This window comes from Megascapheus bottae, chromosome 4, assembly GCF_031878675.1.
Source record: "Megascapheus bottae isolate mThoBot1 chromosome 4, mThoBot2.hap1, whole genome shotgun sequence".
Lineage (NCBI taxonomy): Eukaryota > Metazoa > Chordata > Mammalia > Rodentia > Geomyidae > Megascapheus > Megascapheus bottae.
Window position 1 is genome coordinate 55,288,743 of NC_143512.1, and position 21,167 is coordinate 55,309,909.

Consider the following 21,167-nt stretch of genomic DNA (forward strand, 5'->3'; position numbering starts at 1 on the left):
TTTCAGCTTGCTAATCAGGCCCTGAATCACTTGTGCCATGTCTGCAGCTCTTAGTGTACAATCTTAATACAGATTTAATATAGGCTCTGTAAATAGGTCCTTTGTTAAATTCTCAAGCTGGCAATTTTTAGATATCATCTGCTCCCTACTGATTGTCTGACTAGCCTTATCTTCTCCTGCTTCCAGAACTGACATATTTCCCAGTGAACATGACAGTGTATCTGTCATCAGTGCCAGGAGATAGATCTTCTGGATGAGTTTGGACAATGGAAAGCATGGCAGGAAAAAAACGAGGTTGTGTTTTTTCCTGTCAGTTTGTTCTGGTTAGTTATCCTTGAGACATAGCTCCTATCATCCCAATAGCTTCCTGAATTTTCTGTATTTCAACCAAGGCCATCAGCCTTCCCCCAGGCTCCCTGTTTACAAGTCCATGATGTATAAGTAGCATTTAACACCAAGGCAAAGACATTTCAAAACTAAGTAAAGCCAAATTTACTATCTCTGGAGTCTTGACGACTCTTAGGTGTCATAACTGGTAAAATTTCAGGTCAAATACTGAACTATAATGTATTTGTTAAAAAAAATGGCTTGGTTGCAGGGGTGGTTTTATTCATAGAGACAATGTCTTTAAGTACTTGCAGTTGTTTTCTCTCATAGTTGGCCACATCTTGATCATGTACTTTGAGGATATAACTTCTAGGACTTTTAGAGTGACTTGACTTTGCACTTCTATAGAACCATTATAGTGATCTGGTCCAGGAGCCCTGTGAGTGTGTTGAGGTATGTCTTGGCAGATGAAGCCTAGTGAAGTCTGAAGAGCCACTTACACTACCAATTGGTTCATCACTGTATTCTACACTAAGCCCTTCCCTCTGTGTCCTGGTATGTGCTTAATCCTAGGTCAGAAACTCCATTTTCCAGCAAGCTATAGTGTTATCAAAGGAATCTGCCACAAGTGTCTGTTCATTTAATACACTGCTGTACAAATGTGATTCTGGATGCTGTAAATGCCCTGCCTTGTACACCCCACAGCTCTGACCCTGTAGAAAGAAGTCTATCTTTGCAATAAAGTATATACATACTGGCACAATGTCCAACTTATGACAAGATCTCAAAGGATTCATGGTTCTCCAGTTGCTTCATTCTGAAAGTAGCTTTCACATAAACCCTCTCTGCAGAATCACTAATCTGCCAGCTCAAATTGTTATATTCAGTCTGCCATACTTCTGTACTAGCACTTATCACTTATTCTACTCTTTATAAAGATGAGGCAGCAAGTTGGAGGCTCCAGCAGTTATAACAAATAAATAGATAAATGCTGAGTCCAAGGAGAATCTCTTCAGTTATTAAACAGGTGCCTGAGCTAGACTATCTTGCACTTACTAGGCAATCTAAAGTACCATTTTCCCTCCAAAAAATCCATTTGAGAAATATAGCAGCAATGTTATTAAGCCATGTGCCCTTCTTCTCCATATGGTTAGCGGAATATTTACCTGAGTGAGTGTGTCATTTATCTGGAACTTCTTGCCGTGTTGTTGCTCACACCAAGAAGGCATAGTTTTAGACCTAGTAAATGAGTCCACATTTCAGCTGCTCAGTCCACCTACCATTGTTTGGGTCCCACAGCCTCTACTATTTAAATGTCTTAGATGAGATCTATAGGAAAAATACTGAGCAAGTGGGAATTAAAGTCAATCTAGTCTCTTTAACTTAAATATTTTTAAAATTATTTTTAAAGATTTAACACTTGTTATCATTGCTTTTATATAGTAAAGATTAATATTTCTTAGTGAATGATGACTTCTTTTTTTTTGCCTAGGGCTTGAAATTAGGGCTGGGCACTGTCCCTGAGCTGCTTTTGCTTAAGGCTAGTGCTCTTATCGCTTCAGCCACAGCACCACATCTGGCTTTTTATGTTTATGTGGAACATAAAACCAGGGCTTCATGCATGCTAAGCAAGCATTCTACCACTAAGTCACATTCCCAGGCAACTTTTTCTTCTTAGAGTCTTTATTGAACTCTCAATTTCCTTGATATATTATCATTTGGTTTCTGCCTTTACCTAGCTATGTACTACATACACAGTTTGTTAAACTTTGGCTTTTAGGTCACAGCATTGTTCTTCTTTGAAGTTTCCCCCCCCCCCTCACTTTGCAGCTAATTAAGGTAGCTATATTTATTCCCTGCCCTCTTGAGTGATAATTACAGTTTCCATCTTCTGCAGTCTTTTTTTTCATGATTTTACTAGAAATATTAATTCTTGCCTGACTGCACTGTCCCTCTTATTGTTGACTTTGTCTTTTCTGAGACCTGTTGTTTTGTCCTCCTGGCTTAAGTTACAGCTTCTTATACTAACCTCTTCTGATCTTTACATTGAATTTTATACATTTATCCACTTAATACATTTTAGTTCAGATTGAACTGTGTGTCTAGTAAAAATGATAGCAAGATAATACTGTATTTGCCCTTAGATTTGAAAAATGTGTAAAAAGCAACTTCAAATATAGTGTAGACATATGTAGAGGGTGCCATGGGACAGATAAGAAGGAACTATCTGGTCAGATGCAGTGATTCAAGCCGGTATTCCAAGGCATTTTGGAGGCAGAGGTCAAGGAATTGTGGCTATCCTGAGTGTAAAAAGGTTGTGAGATTGTCTTACCTAGTGTCTAGGTGCTGTGGCATATCTCAGCTGCAGGGAAGAATAATGACTGAGAGCATTGGTAAGTACCTGTTACCTCCATTGACACAGGGAAGCACAAGTAGGATTGCAGTCAGGCTGGTCTAGGCATTAAGTGAAAATAATCAGTGCAAAAAAGTTACTGAAGATATGGCTCAAATAGTATAGTTCCTGTACGATGTCCTGAGTTTAATCCCAATACCACGGGAAAGGGGGAAGGAGAGACTGCATGTCTTCCTTGCGGAAGTTCTAACCTGTTACTCTAGCTAGATCACATGTATCATGGGAAGGACATATTGTTCACTGACTGTAGAAACAACTCGTCGGTAGCCTGTGTTGGCTACCCATTTATAGTTTCAGTAATGTTTTCATTACTAATCTGTAGTGGTGTTAGTAAGAAATGGGATTACTGATTGTACCAATTTTGTAGGGTCAAGGTAAGGATTGAGTTAATCTGTTAATTGTGTGACTATCATGTTGTGAGCATGCCGTATTTGTTTGTTGGCCATAAAATGTCATGTTATCTTGGACACTCCTTGCTTGTTCCTACTGCTGGTTTTGATGCACTTTCAAGCTACACTTGGATCCTTCAGCTACTAAATGCTCTCTTCCTTATTGCTTGTGCTTTACTTGCTGTTTCAAGTTCAGCTCAGCTGCCTCTTTTGTAATGTCTTTTCTCTCTCAATTCATATTGACCTCTGAAATTCCAAATTTCCCTTATACTGTTTTTAATAATTAGTCACATTTCTGTTTTCATGGCATACCTCTGTCTTTAAGCTATTTCATGTTGGATTTATGTGTAGTAAAAATACTGTCCGTAATTACTGTCACAGTCAAGATATAGAATAGTTTGACCATCCCCTAAAGAATCTTTCTTTTAAAAAGAACTTTCTAATAAATCCATTTCTTAACACTATCTTTGGAAAACAAAAGGCTTGTTTATTTCTTTCTGCTTTTATTATTAGATATACTTAGCACTTCTGTTTTTTTTTAACTATTGGTTTAAATTCCAATGTAAAGTCAATTTTTATCTTAATACTTTGAAATGCTGTTAAAATTATTTCTGGTATTTTGCCTTTTTCCTTGAACATATTTAAGATAATTATCAATTTAGTAAAATATGAATTAGTCCTACAGTATATACAAATAGAAAACTTTCCTGCTTTTTCAGCTTTTATTTTTCCATACATCAATTTTATTCTTCTTCATGGCAGTTTGTTTCCTCATTGTGCTTAAAATCAGAGGTCAGTGAAAGCAAATGGATGAGAAAATATTGCATGATTGCATCAGCCTCACTCTTGGGTGTTGTGAAATACTGGCCTTCCTCCAGAAAGGGCGAATTATGGGTAAAATTTGCATCCCATTGAGTAGCCTTTACTTCCTAAAGGAGTGAATTGAATTTAATCATCTGTGTCTTTTTCTCCCTTCCCCAACAGCTTCCATGCCTATGGCTGTTCTAAATTTGGGCCAAATATATCCATTTCAGAGAGGCTTTTTCTGTACAGACAACAGCATCAAGTATCCGTACCATGATGGTACCGTCACATCCACTATGCTCATCATATTGGGGGTTGGCTTACCCATCTCCTCTGTAAGTAAATTATTAAGTAGGTAGTGATGGGTTTGTTGTGCTGGAGGTTGGATGAAGTGATGGAGATGGTGGGGGTAAATCCAACTTCTTTCTTCAACATGTTTTTACAGTGAATAGTTAATTGAGGAATAAACCCTACTGTTTATTAACCCATAGGTGATTTTTCAGTTAAAGGATGTAAACTAAAGCAGCTTGTCATTTGGAGGAATGATAGAATGATTATTTTAGAATGTAAGGAGCTCATTTAAGCCATTTGAACCAACCCCTTTCAGTATATGAGTGAAGAAATGCAGGCCCAGATAAGTTGTTCAAGTTGGCTAGGCTATTTTATGATGGAATTGAAACTCAGATAATATTTGCTTTGTTGTAGCAGCAAGTGGAAATTGAGCTCATAAAAATTTTGTTTACTTACTAGTTTGAAAAAACGAATCAAGCAAGGTTTACCTCCTCCATTGACACAGGGAAGCACAAGTAGAATAGAATCTGTAGAATGCATTAAAATTGTATTGCTATTTTTGAAGTTGTGATACTTAATAGAGTTTATTGATTTTTTAAGGAAAATATTGGATTTTACTATTTTAGATAAGTGAAATCTTCCATTCTAGATCAGATCACTAAGTTAAGATTGCCACTTGGGATATTGTCCTTACTTTATCTTTGGCTCTGATTTCTGAACTTTATCTTTTGTCTTTTTATGTGACTTGGAAATAGAAAAAATCTTTAGCAGAGCAAAGATTTACCTTCTTGAATGGCTTAGGAGTACAGCAGATCAGCCATTATTTCTTTCTTCACTTCTCTGACTTCTGTCAGTTGGCTTCTCCAGGCACTTTGAATATTTTAGTTGTTTGGTAAATTCAGCAATAGTCTTGTTCTACAGTAAGAATGTCTGGCTTCTCTTTCCTATTTTGTCTCAAAATTGGCTAAGCCTAATAGCTGAGTGCTTTGGTTTCCATTTCATAGATCTGGATTCATTTTATTTATTTACGTTTTTACTAAGCAGTGTTATTTATTTTCCTAATGGTCTTCAGCAACTATTACCAACATTTAGTGTGACAGTTTGTATATCATTATGAATGCAATACAAATTCAGTTTTGTGCCTTGATTTTGTCTTCGTAGCATGTATTTTTGAAATACTTATTAAACTAAATAGGAACATAATAAGCAGTTTAAATAAGAGTGATAGGACTTGGCATATATCCCTGAGTTCTAGGAATTAATTCTGTGAGTTTATTGTTGAAATAATTGACTTGTAAAATAATAATAACTTAAACTCATTTATATTAAAAGAAGTAATTTTAGCTAGCTTCTAGATCTTAAGTATTCTGATTGTTTATGCTAAAATTCTTGTGGAATATTTATTAGTTTTAATAATTTATGTATATAATAAATTATGCATTACATCACATATAGAATATAATTAATTTTCAATAAAATGAATTGTGTTTGATGTAACCTTATACACACACTATAATTTGATGATGAGCACTCAAATTTAGGATGATAGAAAAAAAACATGATAAACATTTTTTTTGGCTTGCCTGTTCTGTAACTTGAACTTAGGGCTTAGTCCTTGACCCTGAACCTTTTTGTGATCAAGGCTGGCACTCTATCATTTGAGCCATAGCACTACTTCCAGCTTTTTCTGAATAGATTATTGGAAATAAGAGTCTTATAGATTCTCCTGTCTAGGCTGGCTAAGAACTACAATTCTGAGCTGGGAGTTTAACCTAGTGGTACACTGCTTGCCTAGAATGTACGAAGACCCGGGTTTGATTCCTTGGTACCACATACATAGAAAAAAAGCCAGAAATGGTGCTGTGGCTCAAGTGGTAGGACAGTGCCAAGGCCCTAAGTTTAAGGCCCAGGACTGGCAAAAACAAAACAAAACAAAACAAAAAAACCCTGCAGTTCCCAGATCTCAGCGTTACGAACAGTAGTATTATATTATTTGACTTAAAGTTTCTTTGGTTATTTTAAGATCTAATTTGGATTTAGCCTATTTTCCTCACTTGGTTTGGCTTTGTATAGGTCTTCATTTTCCTTTGGTAATTCTTTATAAAGGCAATTCATTTACTGTTGTTATCATGTTTTCAGAAAAGGGTGAAAACTTGAATCTCCATGCAAATTTGCAGTTAGTATATATATGGACTATAGCTTGGAAATTGAAAATTCTTATGCATCTTTGATAGGATATTTTAAATCACCTTGATTGTTAATTGTGAGTAGTTGTCTTCCTTGGACATTGATTTCTGCATGATCTTTAAGTAAAAATTTTTAGCCTAAAATAGTGTCGCCATTGCTTCTGTTTTTCCTTATGTGTGTGTATGTATGTGTGAATAGTATTATCAATGTTTTAATGATACATTATATTATTCGTACTGACCCAAAATACATTAGTATAAACCATGAATCTATATGGAAAAGGTTTAATCTCTTTATATATCCTATAAATTAGTGAGAAATAGATGAATGGCCCAAAGTAAAATGAGCAAACAGTATGTATCAAAATTTGAGAGAATAATGCTGTCAAGAAATATTAAAAAGCCTGGCATGGTGGCTCACACCTGTAATCCTAACTACTCAGGAGGCTGAGATCTGAGGATCGTGGTTCAAAGCCAGCCCAGGCACTAAAGTCCATGAGACTCTTATCTCCAATTAACCACCAGAAAACCAGAAGTGGCGCTGTAGCTCAAGGGGTATGGTGGTAGCCTTGAGCTGAAGAGCTTAGGACAACACCCAGGCCCAGAGTTTGAGTCCCATGATTGATTAAAAAAAAAAAAAATATATATATATATATTTAAAAAGGTTTAGTGTTCCTAAGTGAATTGATATTAAAGCAATATTGAGAAGAAAATTTGGTCTGATTAAGAGAGGTGTTATATATCTAATTTTTAGGGGTAAAGTAATATATGAATAATTTTTTTTGCCAGTCCTGGGGCTTGAACTCAGGGCCTGAGCTCTGTCCTTGGGCTTTCTCAAGGCTAGATATCTACCACTTGAGCCATAGCACCATTTCCAGCTTTTTTTTTCTATGTATGTTGTACCAAGAAATCGAACCTGGGTCTTCGTGCATGCTCGGCAAGCATTCTATCACTAGGCCAAACTCCTGGCCCCAATTTTTATGGCAAAGTAGCTTTAGAATTTCTGAATGGTAGCAAGAGAGGAATTAGCATTTGTCAGGTTTTATAGCATAATAAGTTTTTTTTTAAATGTCTTCTAGTAGTGGTCCAGGAAGCTAGTATCCAAACAATTTATTACTCATGTTGTCTCCTTTGCTTGGATGGTGACATAGGTGCTATTGTGCTAGCATTCAATAGGCAATAAAACAATACTTTACTAAGAGTATAGGGACAATCTGATTTGTTCACTTATCATACCCTCAGTGCCAGATACAGCACTTAAACTGTAGTAGATGGTTAATAAAATAGAGCTAGAAAATTTTAACTGCAAAGCATATATTTTTCTTCTTTAAATAATTGGGAAAATTTCAGCAGTTAAAATAAAAATAATAGAACTTTAGCCTAGTGGCTAAAGTGCTTGCCTAGCATGCACGAAGACCCAGGTTCAATTCCTTGGTACCACATGCATACAAAAAAGCCGGAAGTTGTACTGAGGCTCAAGTGGTAGAGCTCTAGCCTTGAGAAAGTCCAAGGACAGTGCTCAGGTCCTGAGCTCAAGCCCAGGAGTGGCAAAAAAAAAAAAAAGAAAAAGAAAAAGAAAAAAAATAATAGAGTTTCAATTTTTATTAGAAATATATTAGACTGCGTATGTAGTTCAGCAGCAGAATATTTTCTTACAAAGTGTGAAGCCCTGGGTTTAATCCTTAGTGCTGAAAAAAAAAAAGTATGTACTGAATAGTTACATAAATTTTTCTTTCCATTAAGCCTATTTATATAAAGTAAAAGTTATCAAAATATTTACATATGTTTTATAAATATATGTATAACAAATACATACACCATACCCAAGCATTTAGAACATTTTTTATGTCAAAAAGCTAATTATTAAGGGATGTTTCTAGTTTATTCCAGCTGTGACAATTGTCTAAAGAAAGAACATTTTTCATAAGAATTTACAGAGCCTTTATTTTCCACATAACTCTAAATGATGATAAACAAGAAACTTTTCTCCAATTAAGAAACCAGCCTTTACATCACCATATTTCTTGAATACGAAGGTGCATTTATTTCCTCTGTATTTTAAATATCTTTAGCAAGGAAACAAATACTGTTTTTTTTCCTCAAAAAGCTTTTTCAAATAAATATCTGATAGTAAGATATGACTTGGAGTTAAGCTGAATTGACATGGTAGTAGTTATTATCAAACAAATGGAATTAAATAAAATGAAGACATGTATGTTAATATTTCATAAATTTTCCTTTTTTAAAAGTGATATTTTGGAAACTAGCTGAAAATGTTATGTAATTGTCCTTTTTAAAAATTATATTTTATCTTTAAGTACTTGTGCAAAGGGATTATCACTCAACATGTTGTGTTTTCTTTTTTAGACCATAAGAAATTGTTTGAACTTATAATTATAGCACTGTTGTTTGAATTTTTTTTTCCCCTCACTATGTAATCCATATTGTTCTTAAACTAATGATCCTGTCTCATTCTCCCTAGTGCTGTGCTGGAATTACAGGTGTGCGCCACCACTTATTTGAAGTTTTTTTGGTAATTCAAAATAAATCTACATCTTCGATCCAAGTTTTTTGGTAATTCAAAATAAATCTACACCCTTGATCCAACAGTGAGTTTTACAGCACCAGAGCATGATCCATCAGTAGATAATGGATAAGTTGGACTTAGGTCAAATTAAAAATTGCTCTGTGAAAAATACTGTTAAAAGAGTGAATAAACAAACTATGAAAAATGTTTACAAAACATCTAATGAAAGACTTGTATCCAAAATATGCAAAAATGTACATATATATATATATATTTTAGGTAGTACTGGGGTTTCAACTCGGGGCCAACATTTTAGGTCCCCTACCACTTAAGCTACACATCTGTAATCTTTTTGGTTTTAGTTATATTTGGAGAAGGTGTCTGGTTTATGACTGGGCAAGCCTTTCTGTTTACATTTTCTGCTTAACTGTGATGACTAGTGTGAACCATGCTCAGTTTCTTATTAATTTAGATGATTACTTGTATATTTTTTGCTTGGTCTGGTCTATGATCCTTACAGTTTCCTAGGATTATAGCTGTGAGCCATGGGTAATCACTCGCAAAGAAACTTAACTATAAGAAAACAACCTAACTTAAAAATAGAAGATCTGAAAAGCACTTCATTTAAGATGATATACAAACGTCATGCTAACATATGAAGAGAGATATCATTAGGAATTATAATTAAGAATTCATAAGGGCCAGGAGTTTGGCCCAGTGGTAGAGTGGTACCACATACTGAGAAGTGGTACTGTGGCTCAAATGGCTTAATCTGAAAAGATTACATACTGTGTGATTTTCAGATTGAAAAGACGATAGATTGTAAGATACCCAACTATGATATTATGTTAAAAGGCAGTACTGTAGACAGAGTGACTACCAGAGTTTGAGAAAAGGATAGAAGAAGGTTATATATGTAGAACATAGGATTTTTTTTTTTTTTTTTTGCCAGTCCTGGGGCTTGGACTCAGGGCCTGAGCACTGTCCTTGGGCTTTCTCCAGGCTAGAGCTCTACCACTTGAGCCTCAGCACCACTTCCAGCTTTTTTTTCTATGTATGTGGTACCGAGGAATCAAACCCAGGTCTTCGTGTATACTAGGCAAGCACTCTACCCCTAGGCCAAACTCCCGGCCCCGAACATAGGATTTTAAAAAAATAAAATGATCCTCTATGACACTGTAATGGTAGGTGCAGGATATTGTATATTTATCAAAGGTCATAAAATTACATAATGTAAAGAATGAACTCTAAAACTGTGGTCTTTGATCAGTAACAGTATGCTAATATTGGTGTAGAGTTATAACACATGTACTACACTAATATGAGATGTTTATAATAAGGGAAACTGCTGAGGGGTAGGAATGAAAGGGAAGTAGTATATGATATTTTTGTTCAGGTTTTCCCTAAGCCTAAAACTGCTTTTAAAAAATAAACGAGGGGGGGAGGGAAATGGGTACCAAGACATGTGAAAGGGTATCAATGTATGTGAATTAATGCACCTTCTATCTGGCAAATATCATGTAATCCTTTTACTAATTACAATAAAAAACAAAAAAAGGAAAAAAATAAACGAAGACATGGGGATGTATTTTATTATTGGTACAACATTTGCCTACCTTGTTCAAGGTCCTGAGTTCAATACACACACACACACACACACACACACACACATTGTGTGCTAAAACACTTAGAAATGTGTCATATAGGGCCAGTAGTTTGGCTGTGGCTCAAGTGGTAGAGTTCTAGCCTCGAGAAAGCCCAAGGACAGTGCTCAGGTCCTCAGCCCAAGCCCAGGACTGGAAAAAAAAATGTGCTTATATATTCTAATAAAATAGTGTGGTTTTGGTAAACAATAATGTTTGTTTCAAAAGATTTTCCTCATAGTGGATATAAATATCACAAAGAAGCAGTATTTCAGAGTTGTACTTCATATAACTTGTTAACTACTTTTGTAAGCATATTTTGGCTAAATCTAAAATATATGTGTAATAACATAAATAGTGCTTAATGCTTTTACCCACAGACTGACTAAACGAGGGTATACTTAGGAATTCAAAGGCCTAACTTCTCTGAACAACTAATATATCAGAATGAATACCAGGAAGTAGAAATAGGGTTTTTTTTTGGGGGGGGTAGGCAAAGAAGGGGGCCACAGGAATGGAGAAAAGAAAGGTGAACAAATGTTATAGTCATTTGTATTCAATGTACATCATGTAAAAAGTGAACAATGTAACTTGTGAGTAGGGACAAGGAGAGGAAAGTGGAGGATAATGAAGGAAAGGATGACATTGACCAAGAAACATTACCTTATACTTATAACCTGACTTATAATCACTGTATACGACTACTTAATATGATACAGGGTCTGCCTGCCTGCCTTTCTCCCTCCCTCCTTCCTCCCTTCCCTCTCTTCCCTCCCTTCCCTCCTTCCCTTCTTCCCTCCCTCCCTCCCCTCTTCCCTTCCTCCCTTCTTTCTTCCTTGACTTCCAGCCATCTTTCTTCCCTCCCTCCTTCCTTCACTCCCTTTCTCCCTCCCCTTCTTAATTAGAGATGAAAGTCTTGTAGACTTTTGTGCCCCAGGCTGGCTTCAAACCTCAACACTCAGATTTTAGTCTCTTGAGTAGCTAGTACTACTGGTGCCTGCCTCTTCTGATATGTTTAGTCCTAAAATTAAAAGAAATGTTTGGGATATTTAGTACAACTGTGTATGGGACTATTTCAAATTTCATTATGTAATATACCTTTAGGATATTAAGATATTTTTGACTACCTGAATAAACAAAAGGCTGATTTTAAAGGTATTCTTAGTGAAGATTTTATCCAAATCCATAGCAAATTTTCTAAAACACTTGGGATGAAACTTTCTGGAAATTTTAAAGGTTGTTTGATTGGTTTTCCTTATGTAGGAAATATTCCTCAGCATGGCTCTGGAAATACCTCATAATCTTTAATATCTATACAATGAAATGTGATTAGTCATAGTACATGGTATAAGTCTTATGCCTTTGTTTGTTCAGGTTAGTTTTGATATATGAGATAAATTAAGAATTATGGTATCATGTTTTAAAAGAACTGAGATTTTGAAAGCTTTAAGACATTATGAAGTTAAATGATTTAATTTCTTAGACATTCTCTCATTGCCTTTAGTATTGTTTAAACTGCCAAATTTAGAAGTATAGTTAAAAGCGTATGCTTAAAACCACTTATGTTGGGGCCAGGAGCATGGTCTAGTAATAAAGTGCTTGCATAGAATGCATGAAGATCCTGGTTGAATTCCTCAGTACTGCATACTCAGAAAAAGCCAGAAGTATTGCTGTAACTCAAGTGGTAGAGCACTAGCCTTGAAAGTCCAAGGACTGCCCAGGCCCTGAGTTCAAGCCCCAGGACTTGGGGAAAGGAAAAAAAAAAAAAACTCTTATGTGAAATTAACTTCTTTGTGATTGACATACAGGGTTGGTGATGTAAGCCATAGCAAATAAATGTGTAGGGCAGTTTTTTTCATTATATCCTACTCAGTGATTGGGAAGTGTGAGCAAAAATAGGAGTGCCTAAAGTTCTGAAACTCTGGAAGAGTCAATGTCTAATCCTCTTTGCTAATTCTAAAAATATGGAATTAGGGTAGTTCTGCCGATATAATGCCTATCACCATATCTAGAATGATTCTAGACTACAAATATGCCTAGACTCTAGATGTCACATAGAGTGAAGTAATGAGTTGATTCCAGATATACTTCTGGATTTGTGATGTGTTGGTTTGTGTTGCTATTTCATGTGTATGCGCTGTAACAAGTATTCCTAAAGCTCTGTCAAGGTCCAGTTCAGCCAGTTTAGCTGTTTTCTTTGTCAGTAACATTTTAAGGGTTTAAGTCTGGAAAAGATTCTTTTTTTTTTTTTTGTAGGTCATGGGATTACTGGCGTGAGCCTCTGCACCCGGCCACAAAGAATTCTTGTAGAGTGACAACTACTTCCCTTCCCCATAGCATTTGGTATAAATAACTCTTAACAAATGCATCCATGAGCAAACCAGGAGAGGTAGACTATATAGCCAAGTGTTTCTTGAGATTCATGGAAAAGATTTTAAGATAAAATTTAGAACCCTATATAACCACATCCTGCAGATGGACTGTGTTTGGATGGTTATTTTACTCCTGTGATGTCAGAGATCAAATCCAGGTTTTGCAAATTCTTAACTTGTATTCCGTCACTAAACTCTAGCCCCAGCCACAAAATAACTTAATTAAATTATTATTGTCATTATTATTATTATTTGACAGTCCTGGGACTTAAACTCGGGGCCCAAACACTGTCCTTGGGCTTTTTCTTCAGGGCTAGCACTCTGCCACTTGAGCCACAGCACCATTTCTAACTTTTCCTATGTATGTGGTACCGAGAAATCGAACCGGGGTCTTCATGGATGCTAGGCAAGAACTCTACCAGTAGGACAAACTCCTGGCCCTAATTAAATTATTTTTGTGGTACTGGAGTTTCCAGTACCTTGGTAGACAGGTACTCAGTAGCAGATATATTATAACTTGAGTCACTCTTACAGTTGACATGAAATATTTTTTTTTCAGTCCTAGGGCTTGAACTCAAGGCCTGAGCATTATCCTTGGGCTTTCACAAGGCTAGAGCTCTACCACTCAAGCCACAGCACCACTTCTGGCTCTGTGTAGTCTTCTACACAAAGTTGATTACTGTAGGTGTATATTAGATGGTAAATACACATACATGCACACACCAAATAGTTTAGAATTGAGTGGAGAGCAGAAAATAGAGGATTGTTGGCCCGGGAGTTTGGCCTAGTGGTTAAAGTGCTTGCCTAGCATGCATGAAGACCCGGGTTCGATTCCTCGGTACCACATACATAGAAAAAAAAAAAAGCTGGAAGTGGTGCTGAGGCTCAAGTGGTAGAGCTGTAGCCTTGAGAAAGTCCAAGGACAGTGCTCAGACCCTGAGCCCAAGCCCAAGACTGGCCAAAAAAAAGAGAGGATTGTTTTTCTCCAAAATCAGGGAGTGTAACTTGCAACTTTCTTGTTCTTTTTCAAATTGTTTTGGGCTCTTCTTGGTCATTCACCCTTCTGTGTAAATGTGAAATGAATATGTTCATGTCTGTGAAAAGATCCTGGTGGAATTTTGATAAGAATTACATTAAATGTATAGATTAGTTTGGGGAGATTTGACATCATTATTTTTTTTTTTTGCCAGTTCTGGGGCTTGAACTCAGGGACCGAGCCACTGTCCTTGGGTTTTCTCAAGGCTCAGGCTCTACCACTTGAGCCACAGCACCACTTCTGGCTTTTTCTATGTATATGGTACTGACGAATTGAACCCAGTGCATGCTAGGCAAGCACTTGACCACTAGACCAGACTCCCAGCCCCTGAAATTACCTTGCTAAGACTTTAGTCTATGAAAATGATGTCTTTATAGAACATCAGCTCTTTTCATCACTGTTTCATAGTTTTCAATACACAGATTCTTTGTACATGTCGTTACGTTTATGTCTACAGTATTTCAATACTTTGAGCTATTATAAATGGTATACTGCATTTATTTGTTTGTTGAAACAGAGTCTCACTGTGTAACCCACTATGTAGGTCTTGAACCTGAATCATCTTATCTTTGAACTGTCCTCCAGATCTCAGCCTGCCTGAGTAGTTAGGATTACAGGTATGAACCAGCAGCACCAGACTCCTGGTATTAATTCCATTTTACCTGATATTTTGTTGTTGTTGTTTGTTGTGGGGCTTGAACTCAGGGTCTGGGCATTGCCCCAGGGTTCTTTTACTCAAGGCTAGCACTCTATCACTTTGAGCCACAGCTCACATCCTGATTTTGAGTGATTTATTGGAGATAAGAGTCTCATGGACTTTTCTACCTGGTCTGGCTTCAACCATGATCCTCAGATTTCAGCTTCCTGAGTAGCTAGGATTACAGGTGTAAGCTGCTTGGCACCAAATACTTAAAAAAAATTTTTTTTATAAGATCTTTCTCTTTCCCCTGACTTTTTTTTTTAACTTGCAGTGCTCTGAATCAGTGCTTAGATCCTTATTTCTCCTGTGCTTGCTCTCTCATCTGGTTTCTTACCTCAAATACAATCTCTGCCAAATTTTCACTTTAGCCTGTTCTCCACGTTTCCAGATTTTCCATTCTCTGCCTACTTAACATCTTTACCAGTAGATAAGGCACCTAAAGCAGTTTGAGTCCAAGAACCAACTGCTGGAATCCCTTGCCTCCATTCATTCTCCTGTCTATCTCATCTCAGTTAATGCAACTTTAGACTTATGGTTACTCAAAAGGAAAGACTTGAAGTCATTTTTGGTTACTCTTTCTTTATACCTGGTCAATTCATCAGCAAATCATGTTGCCCTCATTTTAATATTAGTCATTATATGACTTGAGTTGGGCATGCTCACAAACTCTACATGAGAGTTCCCACTTAGAGCTGGGGCTCAATTAATAGTTGAACAGGAGACATTAAGCTCTCAATTTCTTTGCTGTGCTACAACTTGGTAAATGAAATGTTCCTTAATGTCAACAAAAATAATACATTTTTAAGTTTCTGGAATTTGTAAGAATTGGGTGCCTTTTGTTGTATACACTGAGTTGTGTTTAAATATGTTAAACATTAAGCTGCTTATATGGAATTACAGGTCTTTCTGTAAAATTTAATTAAGAAAAAAATTAAAATCTTCAGTCTGTATTAGCTGTAATCTTCACTGTAGATGTGAAAATAGTTATTTTTCAGTTTAAAATTTTGCTCCTAGTAAAGAGTAATATTAATGAAGTATATTCCAAGTCACATAACAAGAGTACATGCTGAATAAGGTCACTATTCTGAATGGTTTACAGGAAAGACATTCATGTGATAGTTCAGGTAAGACTTTCAGTTATATAGTACTTAACAACCTTTTTGTTGTTGTTGTTTTGTTTTGTTAGATAATATCTTACCATCCAGTTATCTTGCTTCATTCAGTCTTCCGGTTTCTGGGAGTATAGGGATTCATTCTCACATCTGACTCTGCTGCTTGCTTTTTTATATAATTCAGTAGTTATTTTCATTTCTGATACATTGTTTTCTAAGCTATATTTTCTCACATTATCTTCATGTTCCCCACTTCACTTGTTTTTTTTTTTTTTGCCAGTCCTGGGCTTGAGCTCAGGGCATGAGCACTGTCCTTGGACTTTCTCAAGGCTAGAACTCTACCACTTGAGCCTCAGCACCACTTCCGGCTTTTTCTATATATGTGGTACCAAGGAATCGAACCCGGGTCTTCGTGCATGCTAGGCCAGCACTTTAACCACTAGGCCAAACTCCCGGCCCCTTCACTTGGTTTTATCCATGAACTGGACAGATTCTCTAGCAGTCACCACAGTTTCAATCTCTTGAATATAAGTGAAACAAAGGAAAAGAAATGCAGTGCTGACTTTTTTTTTTTGCTATTTTAGTAAGTAGGATTACATTCTTTTAATTTAAACTGAGTTTTTACATCATATTTCAAATGTCATGTTCTACAGTCAAGTATTCAAGGAAAAAAAATCTATGTGCAATCACTGGCACATACATTTAAGTGCATAATTAAAATTAATCTGAATCTTTGTATGTCATAAATACATGTCGATCTATATCAATATATGAGGATTACATTTTATATTCTCACTAATATCTTTCGATAACTGACTTGTTCCCTTCCTCTTCCCTTCCTTCCTCTTCCTATCTTTCTCTTTTTTTTTTTTTTTGCCAGTTTTGGGGCTTGAATTCAGGACCTGAACACTGTCCTTGGACTTTCTCAAGGCTAGAGCTCTACCACTTGAGCCACAGTACCACTTCCAGCTTTTTTCTATGTATGTGATACCGAGGAATTGAACCTGGGTCTTTGTTCATGCTACACAAGCACTCTACCACTAGGCCAAACTCTCTTCCCCCTATCTCTCCCTTTCTTCTTTTCTTCTTCATGTTGGTCAAGTAAGTGCTCTACCATTGAACTTTACCTCAAGTATTTTTTTTGGGCCTCCTGTATTTTTACTTCTACTTTTTATATTTTTTTGTGCTTAGGCTTCATGCATAAGTGGTAAGCTGTGTGCCACCAGTCTCAACTTGTATTTTCAAAATTGACTACTTCAGTTGGTTTTTCCCCCATTGGTAAATAAATAAAAATAGATTTTCAAATGATCTAATAGAGAAGGTAGACTAAATACATACATACATCATGTTTGTTTAGTCAAGGGGTACAGTCAAGTGGCAAAAATAACAATCTAGCCACTCTTCTGTAGTATAGCCTGTACTTCAGGGTTCTTTAGGCTTCTAACCTCCATCTACACCCTTTTTCTCTCATTTAGGTATTAAGAAGAGAATGTGATTGTTGAAATATTTTACAATTTTTTTAATGGAGTCTTTTGTCAGCCAATGGAGGGAGTAATTTCATCTTCCAGATTGTTGATGTGGTTCCTGGTACGGTTTCTTTGCAACAAATATCCAGGCTCTGGGTATTAGTGTGTCAGATTTCTCAACCCTTGCCTGCTGCAGTTAGCCCTGAGTCAGCATGTTCCTTAATGATTTGCTGCTATAGACTCTGGTATTGTATGTCATTGACTTCTGGGTATTTGAGATGTTTAATGTCCATATAAAGGTGACCAAGGCCCTGAGTTCAAGCACCAGGACCAGCATGAAAAAGAAATTGAAAACAAAACAAATAAACTTCTTTTAGGAAGTATGGAAATTAAAAAAATCCTGAAACATTATGAACTACTTTCCATCTCTTGAAATGTCCTTTCCTCCCAATGTGGGCTTGGTTATGTTACTTCTTCCTGACTTCCCTTTAGCTCATCATAGGTGTTTTTTATTCTGTTTAATATCACTGTTGCCTTGTGCTTTTTTAAAATATATTTTTATTGTAATTAATAGAAGGGTTACATGATATTTGCCAGATAAATGGTGCCTTAATTCCCACACATTGATACCCTTTCACATGTCATAGTCCCCATTTCCCTTCCCCCCTTCCCCACCCCTCATCTTGTTTTCCCTCATTGCCTTGTGCTTTTTTCCCCACTTTATTTTGTCCAATACAGTATCTCTCACCTTTGTAACTACATAGATCCTTCATATCCTCAAACCTATATCTATCTTGTAGACTCCTGAGATTCAGATCAACTTTCCTCCCCTTGAGTGCCTTGTATCTGTGTGTTTTCTTTGCTGTAATTATGTACTGTGCTTTATTGAGCTTAGTATTTCTGGTAGCACCTAACGAAATTCTTTGTACAATGGATTCACTCATTTTACCACTTTAATATCTAGTCTTAGCTTTTTTTTTTAAAGGAATATAAAACTATTGACCACTGTTCACCATTATTTACAATAAAGTAAACAGTATACAGTTGGGTAACATTCTGATTACTACAAAGTTGTTTTTCTGGCTTTTGAAAAAAATTGAGCCTACATGTTAGGAATGAGTTAGGGTAAAGAAAAAGCATGAAGGTCAACAATTATAATAGTTTGTCCACTCATTTAGGCCAGAAGGTCCTAAATAGTCGAAATCTCTAACCAGTTGATTTTACATTTCCATGAGCAGAGTCTTAGATAGCTCATGATCTATGAGCTTTTAGTATGCAGATTTTAATACTCTGTAAAGGAATGCTCATTACACAAACTTTTAATGAAAGGAAATCAAAATTTATCTTAGTTGTCTCATCTGGGTGAGGGAAGCTGTTGATAGACACTTTTCCTTTCAAGACATTTTGCAAACGTATTGCATTTGCTATCTATGGCAGAGGCAGGAGGACCTAAAGTTGAGGCTAGCCTGGCTACCTACTAAGTTCAAGGCCAGCCTGAGCTGCCTAGTGACCCTGTCTTAAACAACAACAAAATAAAACAAGGGCCAGGGATGTAACACAATGATACATCATTTGCCTACATATGCAAGGCTCTGGGTCTGATGCCCAACACCTCTAAACAAGCAAAATCTCTGAAACAAAAAAACTACCCATGTAAGTATTTTGTTTACACACACACAAACACACAAAAAAATTCAGGATGGTCCTTCAACATAGCAGTTAAAGACAAGTTGTTCTGATTAAGTAATGGCCAGAAAAAAATTGCCTTATTAAAAAAATTGTTCCTGAATACAGAGGAAATATACTATGGTATTAAATATTCTTTTCTGATAAAGGAAGCAACTACAGAAAGCCTTAATTATATTTGTTCAAAGTAACCAAATTCAATAACTCCCAATACTACTTTCAAAACCAACATATCAAACTTGATTTTCATTAGAATGTAGTTGTTTCACACCATTAATTCAAAAACCAAGACTCAGATTTTATATATATGTATAAATATATACATATATACATAAACAATGCAAACAATTATTGAGCTTCATCTTCTGGACAAGAATGCCAAGTTAGTCTCTCTTCATAAAAAGCAATTACAGTCTGAGGACACTTCATATTTGCCTCTTTTGCCAGCACCAAGTCAGCTTCATCTGAATCTTTCCATTTCATGAGAAACATCAATTCTCCACTGCTGTCTGTGGCACCAATTATTCGTTCTGGATCTAGACCTCTAGCAAAGCCCCTTGGTTTGTCAGCAGTATCTCTTTTTTTTCTTTGATTTGCTGTCATCAGATTCACTGATATTTTCTTTTTGTACCATCCTTTTCTTTACCAGCTTTTTGAGAATTAAGAAATGCTTCAATTAATTCTGGACAGTCTAAATTTTCTTCAGGTTCCCAAGTATTATCAGCATCTGTAAATCCCTTTCACTTCAGGAAATATTCTACCTTCCCATCCACTACACGCCGGTCCAGTATTTTTTCCACAACAAATTCTTCAGGCTCTGCTTCTTCAACTTTTTTACTCTTTCCGTTCTGTTTCTTTCCCATTTTTTGCAGTGTAGTTTTTTTAGAGGCCATTTTTAATTGTAGACTTGATGAGCTATTACTCAGATGCTCCCGGTCACGATCGTGCAGCTGCAGCGTCTCCAGCCCGAGGGCTCCCAGCTCCAGTCACTAGTCTTAGCTTTTAAAATGCAGCTAATTCAGAAATGTGCTATATGAACAGTAAATATTTCCACTAGTTTGTATTGGGTTCTTCTGAGTAAATGAGCTATAGAAGCAATGATTTGCTGTAAGTCTAAAATAAAATAAGATTGTTCATTTGCTTAGTATAAGGTTGCTGATTGAAGGCTAAATGCTTAGTTACTGTAGAGGGTGGGCAGGAACTAATTTCACTGCTCAATTTACTTCTACAATGTGCTCATAAGTGCAAAAAGTTTCTGCAGATCTTTTGAAGTTGTGGTAAAAACCATAGTATATGTATTGAAGGCTTGGATATTTCATCCCATTCCTCTCTTTGAATATAGGGGGTACTTAGTCTAAGGGTCAGTTATCAAAGTTAACTCCAGTGTACAGTGTAAGTGTGTGTGTGTGTGTGTGTGTGTGTGTGTGTGTGTGTTTACTAGAAGTATGACTTAATACTTTAAAGACTTTTAAGGTATGTGTTGTTGTCAGCTGTTGGCAAATTGCTTACATAGGGAAATAAACTTTGGTTCATGTATTCAGTCTTTAAATGAAAAGAGAAAAGCAAAAAGAGGTACCAATGAAAGACACATGATTTCATGTGCTTCTTTTCTTTGGCCCTTGTAGATTGAACAAACTTGATGTTGTGATAAGTACAATTGGGCCGAGTAGCAGAGCCTTGATTACAACTCAGCATTTAGGAGTTCATTGTAGTTAGTAAAAACTGAAAATGGCCATCAGTAGTACTTCATGGAGAGATAGTTCTTGAACTTACAAATGATTAGTCTTCACGTTGACCTCATGTTGAGAGTTTATGCTAAACTGCATCTCTTTCACAACCAATATGAGTCAAGTATACTGCAGTATTTTGTTAAGCCAGATCCAGTGTAGTAAAGGAGAACTAAAGTATTATTAAAGTTCACATTTACATAAAATTTGTATTTAGCAGAAAATGTGAAGTATGATCTTTACGAAAAGCATTAATGATAAATGTGCTTTTATTACATGTTTATATATTTATTGTTCTTGACACCATTGCTGATCTTAAGAAAGTTAGCTTTAGACTTCTTTCATAGCAACTCTAATAACTTTTCTCCAAGTAGTACAGAAATAAATGGATAAAGCTTTATTTATAGACTCTGCTAGCTTAAACAGTCATCCTGACCTCTACATATATGACGGCAATATGGTGATAAAATGAGGAACAAAGTCTATGG

The 21,167-nt window shown here is 36.1% G+C and overlaps 1 protein-coding gene and 2 pseudogenes across 2 annotated transcripts in view; 1 reads left to right on the plus strand and 2 right to left on the minus strand.

The window, feature by feature from the left end:
• Plpp1 (phospholipid phosphatase 1) overlaps positions 1 to 21,167 on the plus strand; it is an 82,996-nt gene that overhangs the window by 31,559 nt on the left and 30,270 nt on the right. Inside the window, exon 2 of one of the 2 annotated variants that reach the window (XM_090331939.1) lies at positions 4,114 to 4,268. The exons of the other annotated variant lie outside the window; for it this stretch is intronic. Within the exon in view, the coding sequence (XP_090188065.1) occupies positions 4,114 to 4,268 (155 nt within the window). The remainder of the gene's footprint in view (positions 1 to 4,113; positions 4,269 to 21,167) is intronic. 2 annotated transcript variants of the gene reach the window in all.
• LOC150064485 (F-box/WD repeat-containing protein 2-like) lies at positions 706 to 2,741 on the minus strand (annotated as a pseudogene).
• Positions 19,301 to 19,845, minus strand: LOC150064486 (chromobox protein homolog 3 pseudogene; annotated as a pseudogene).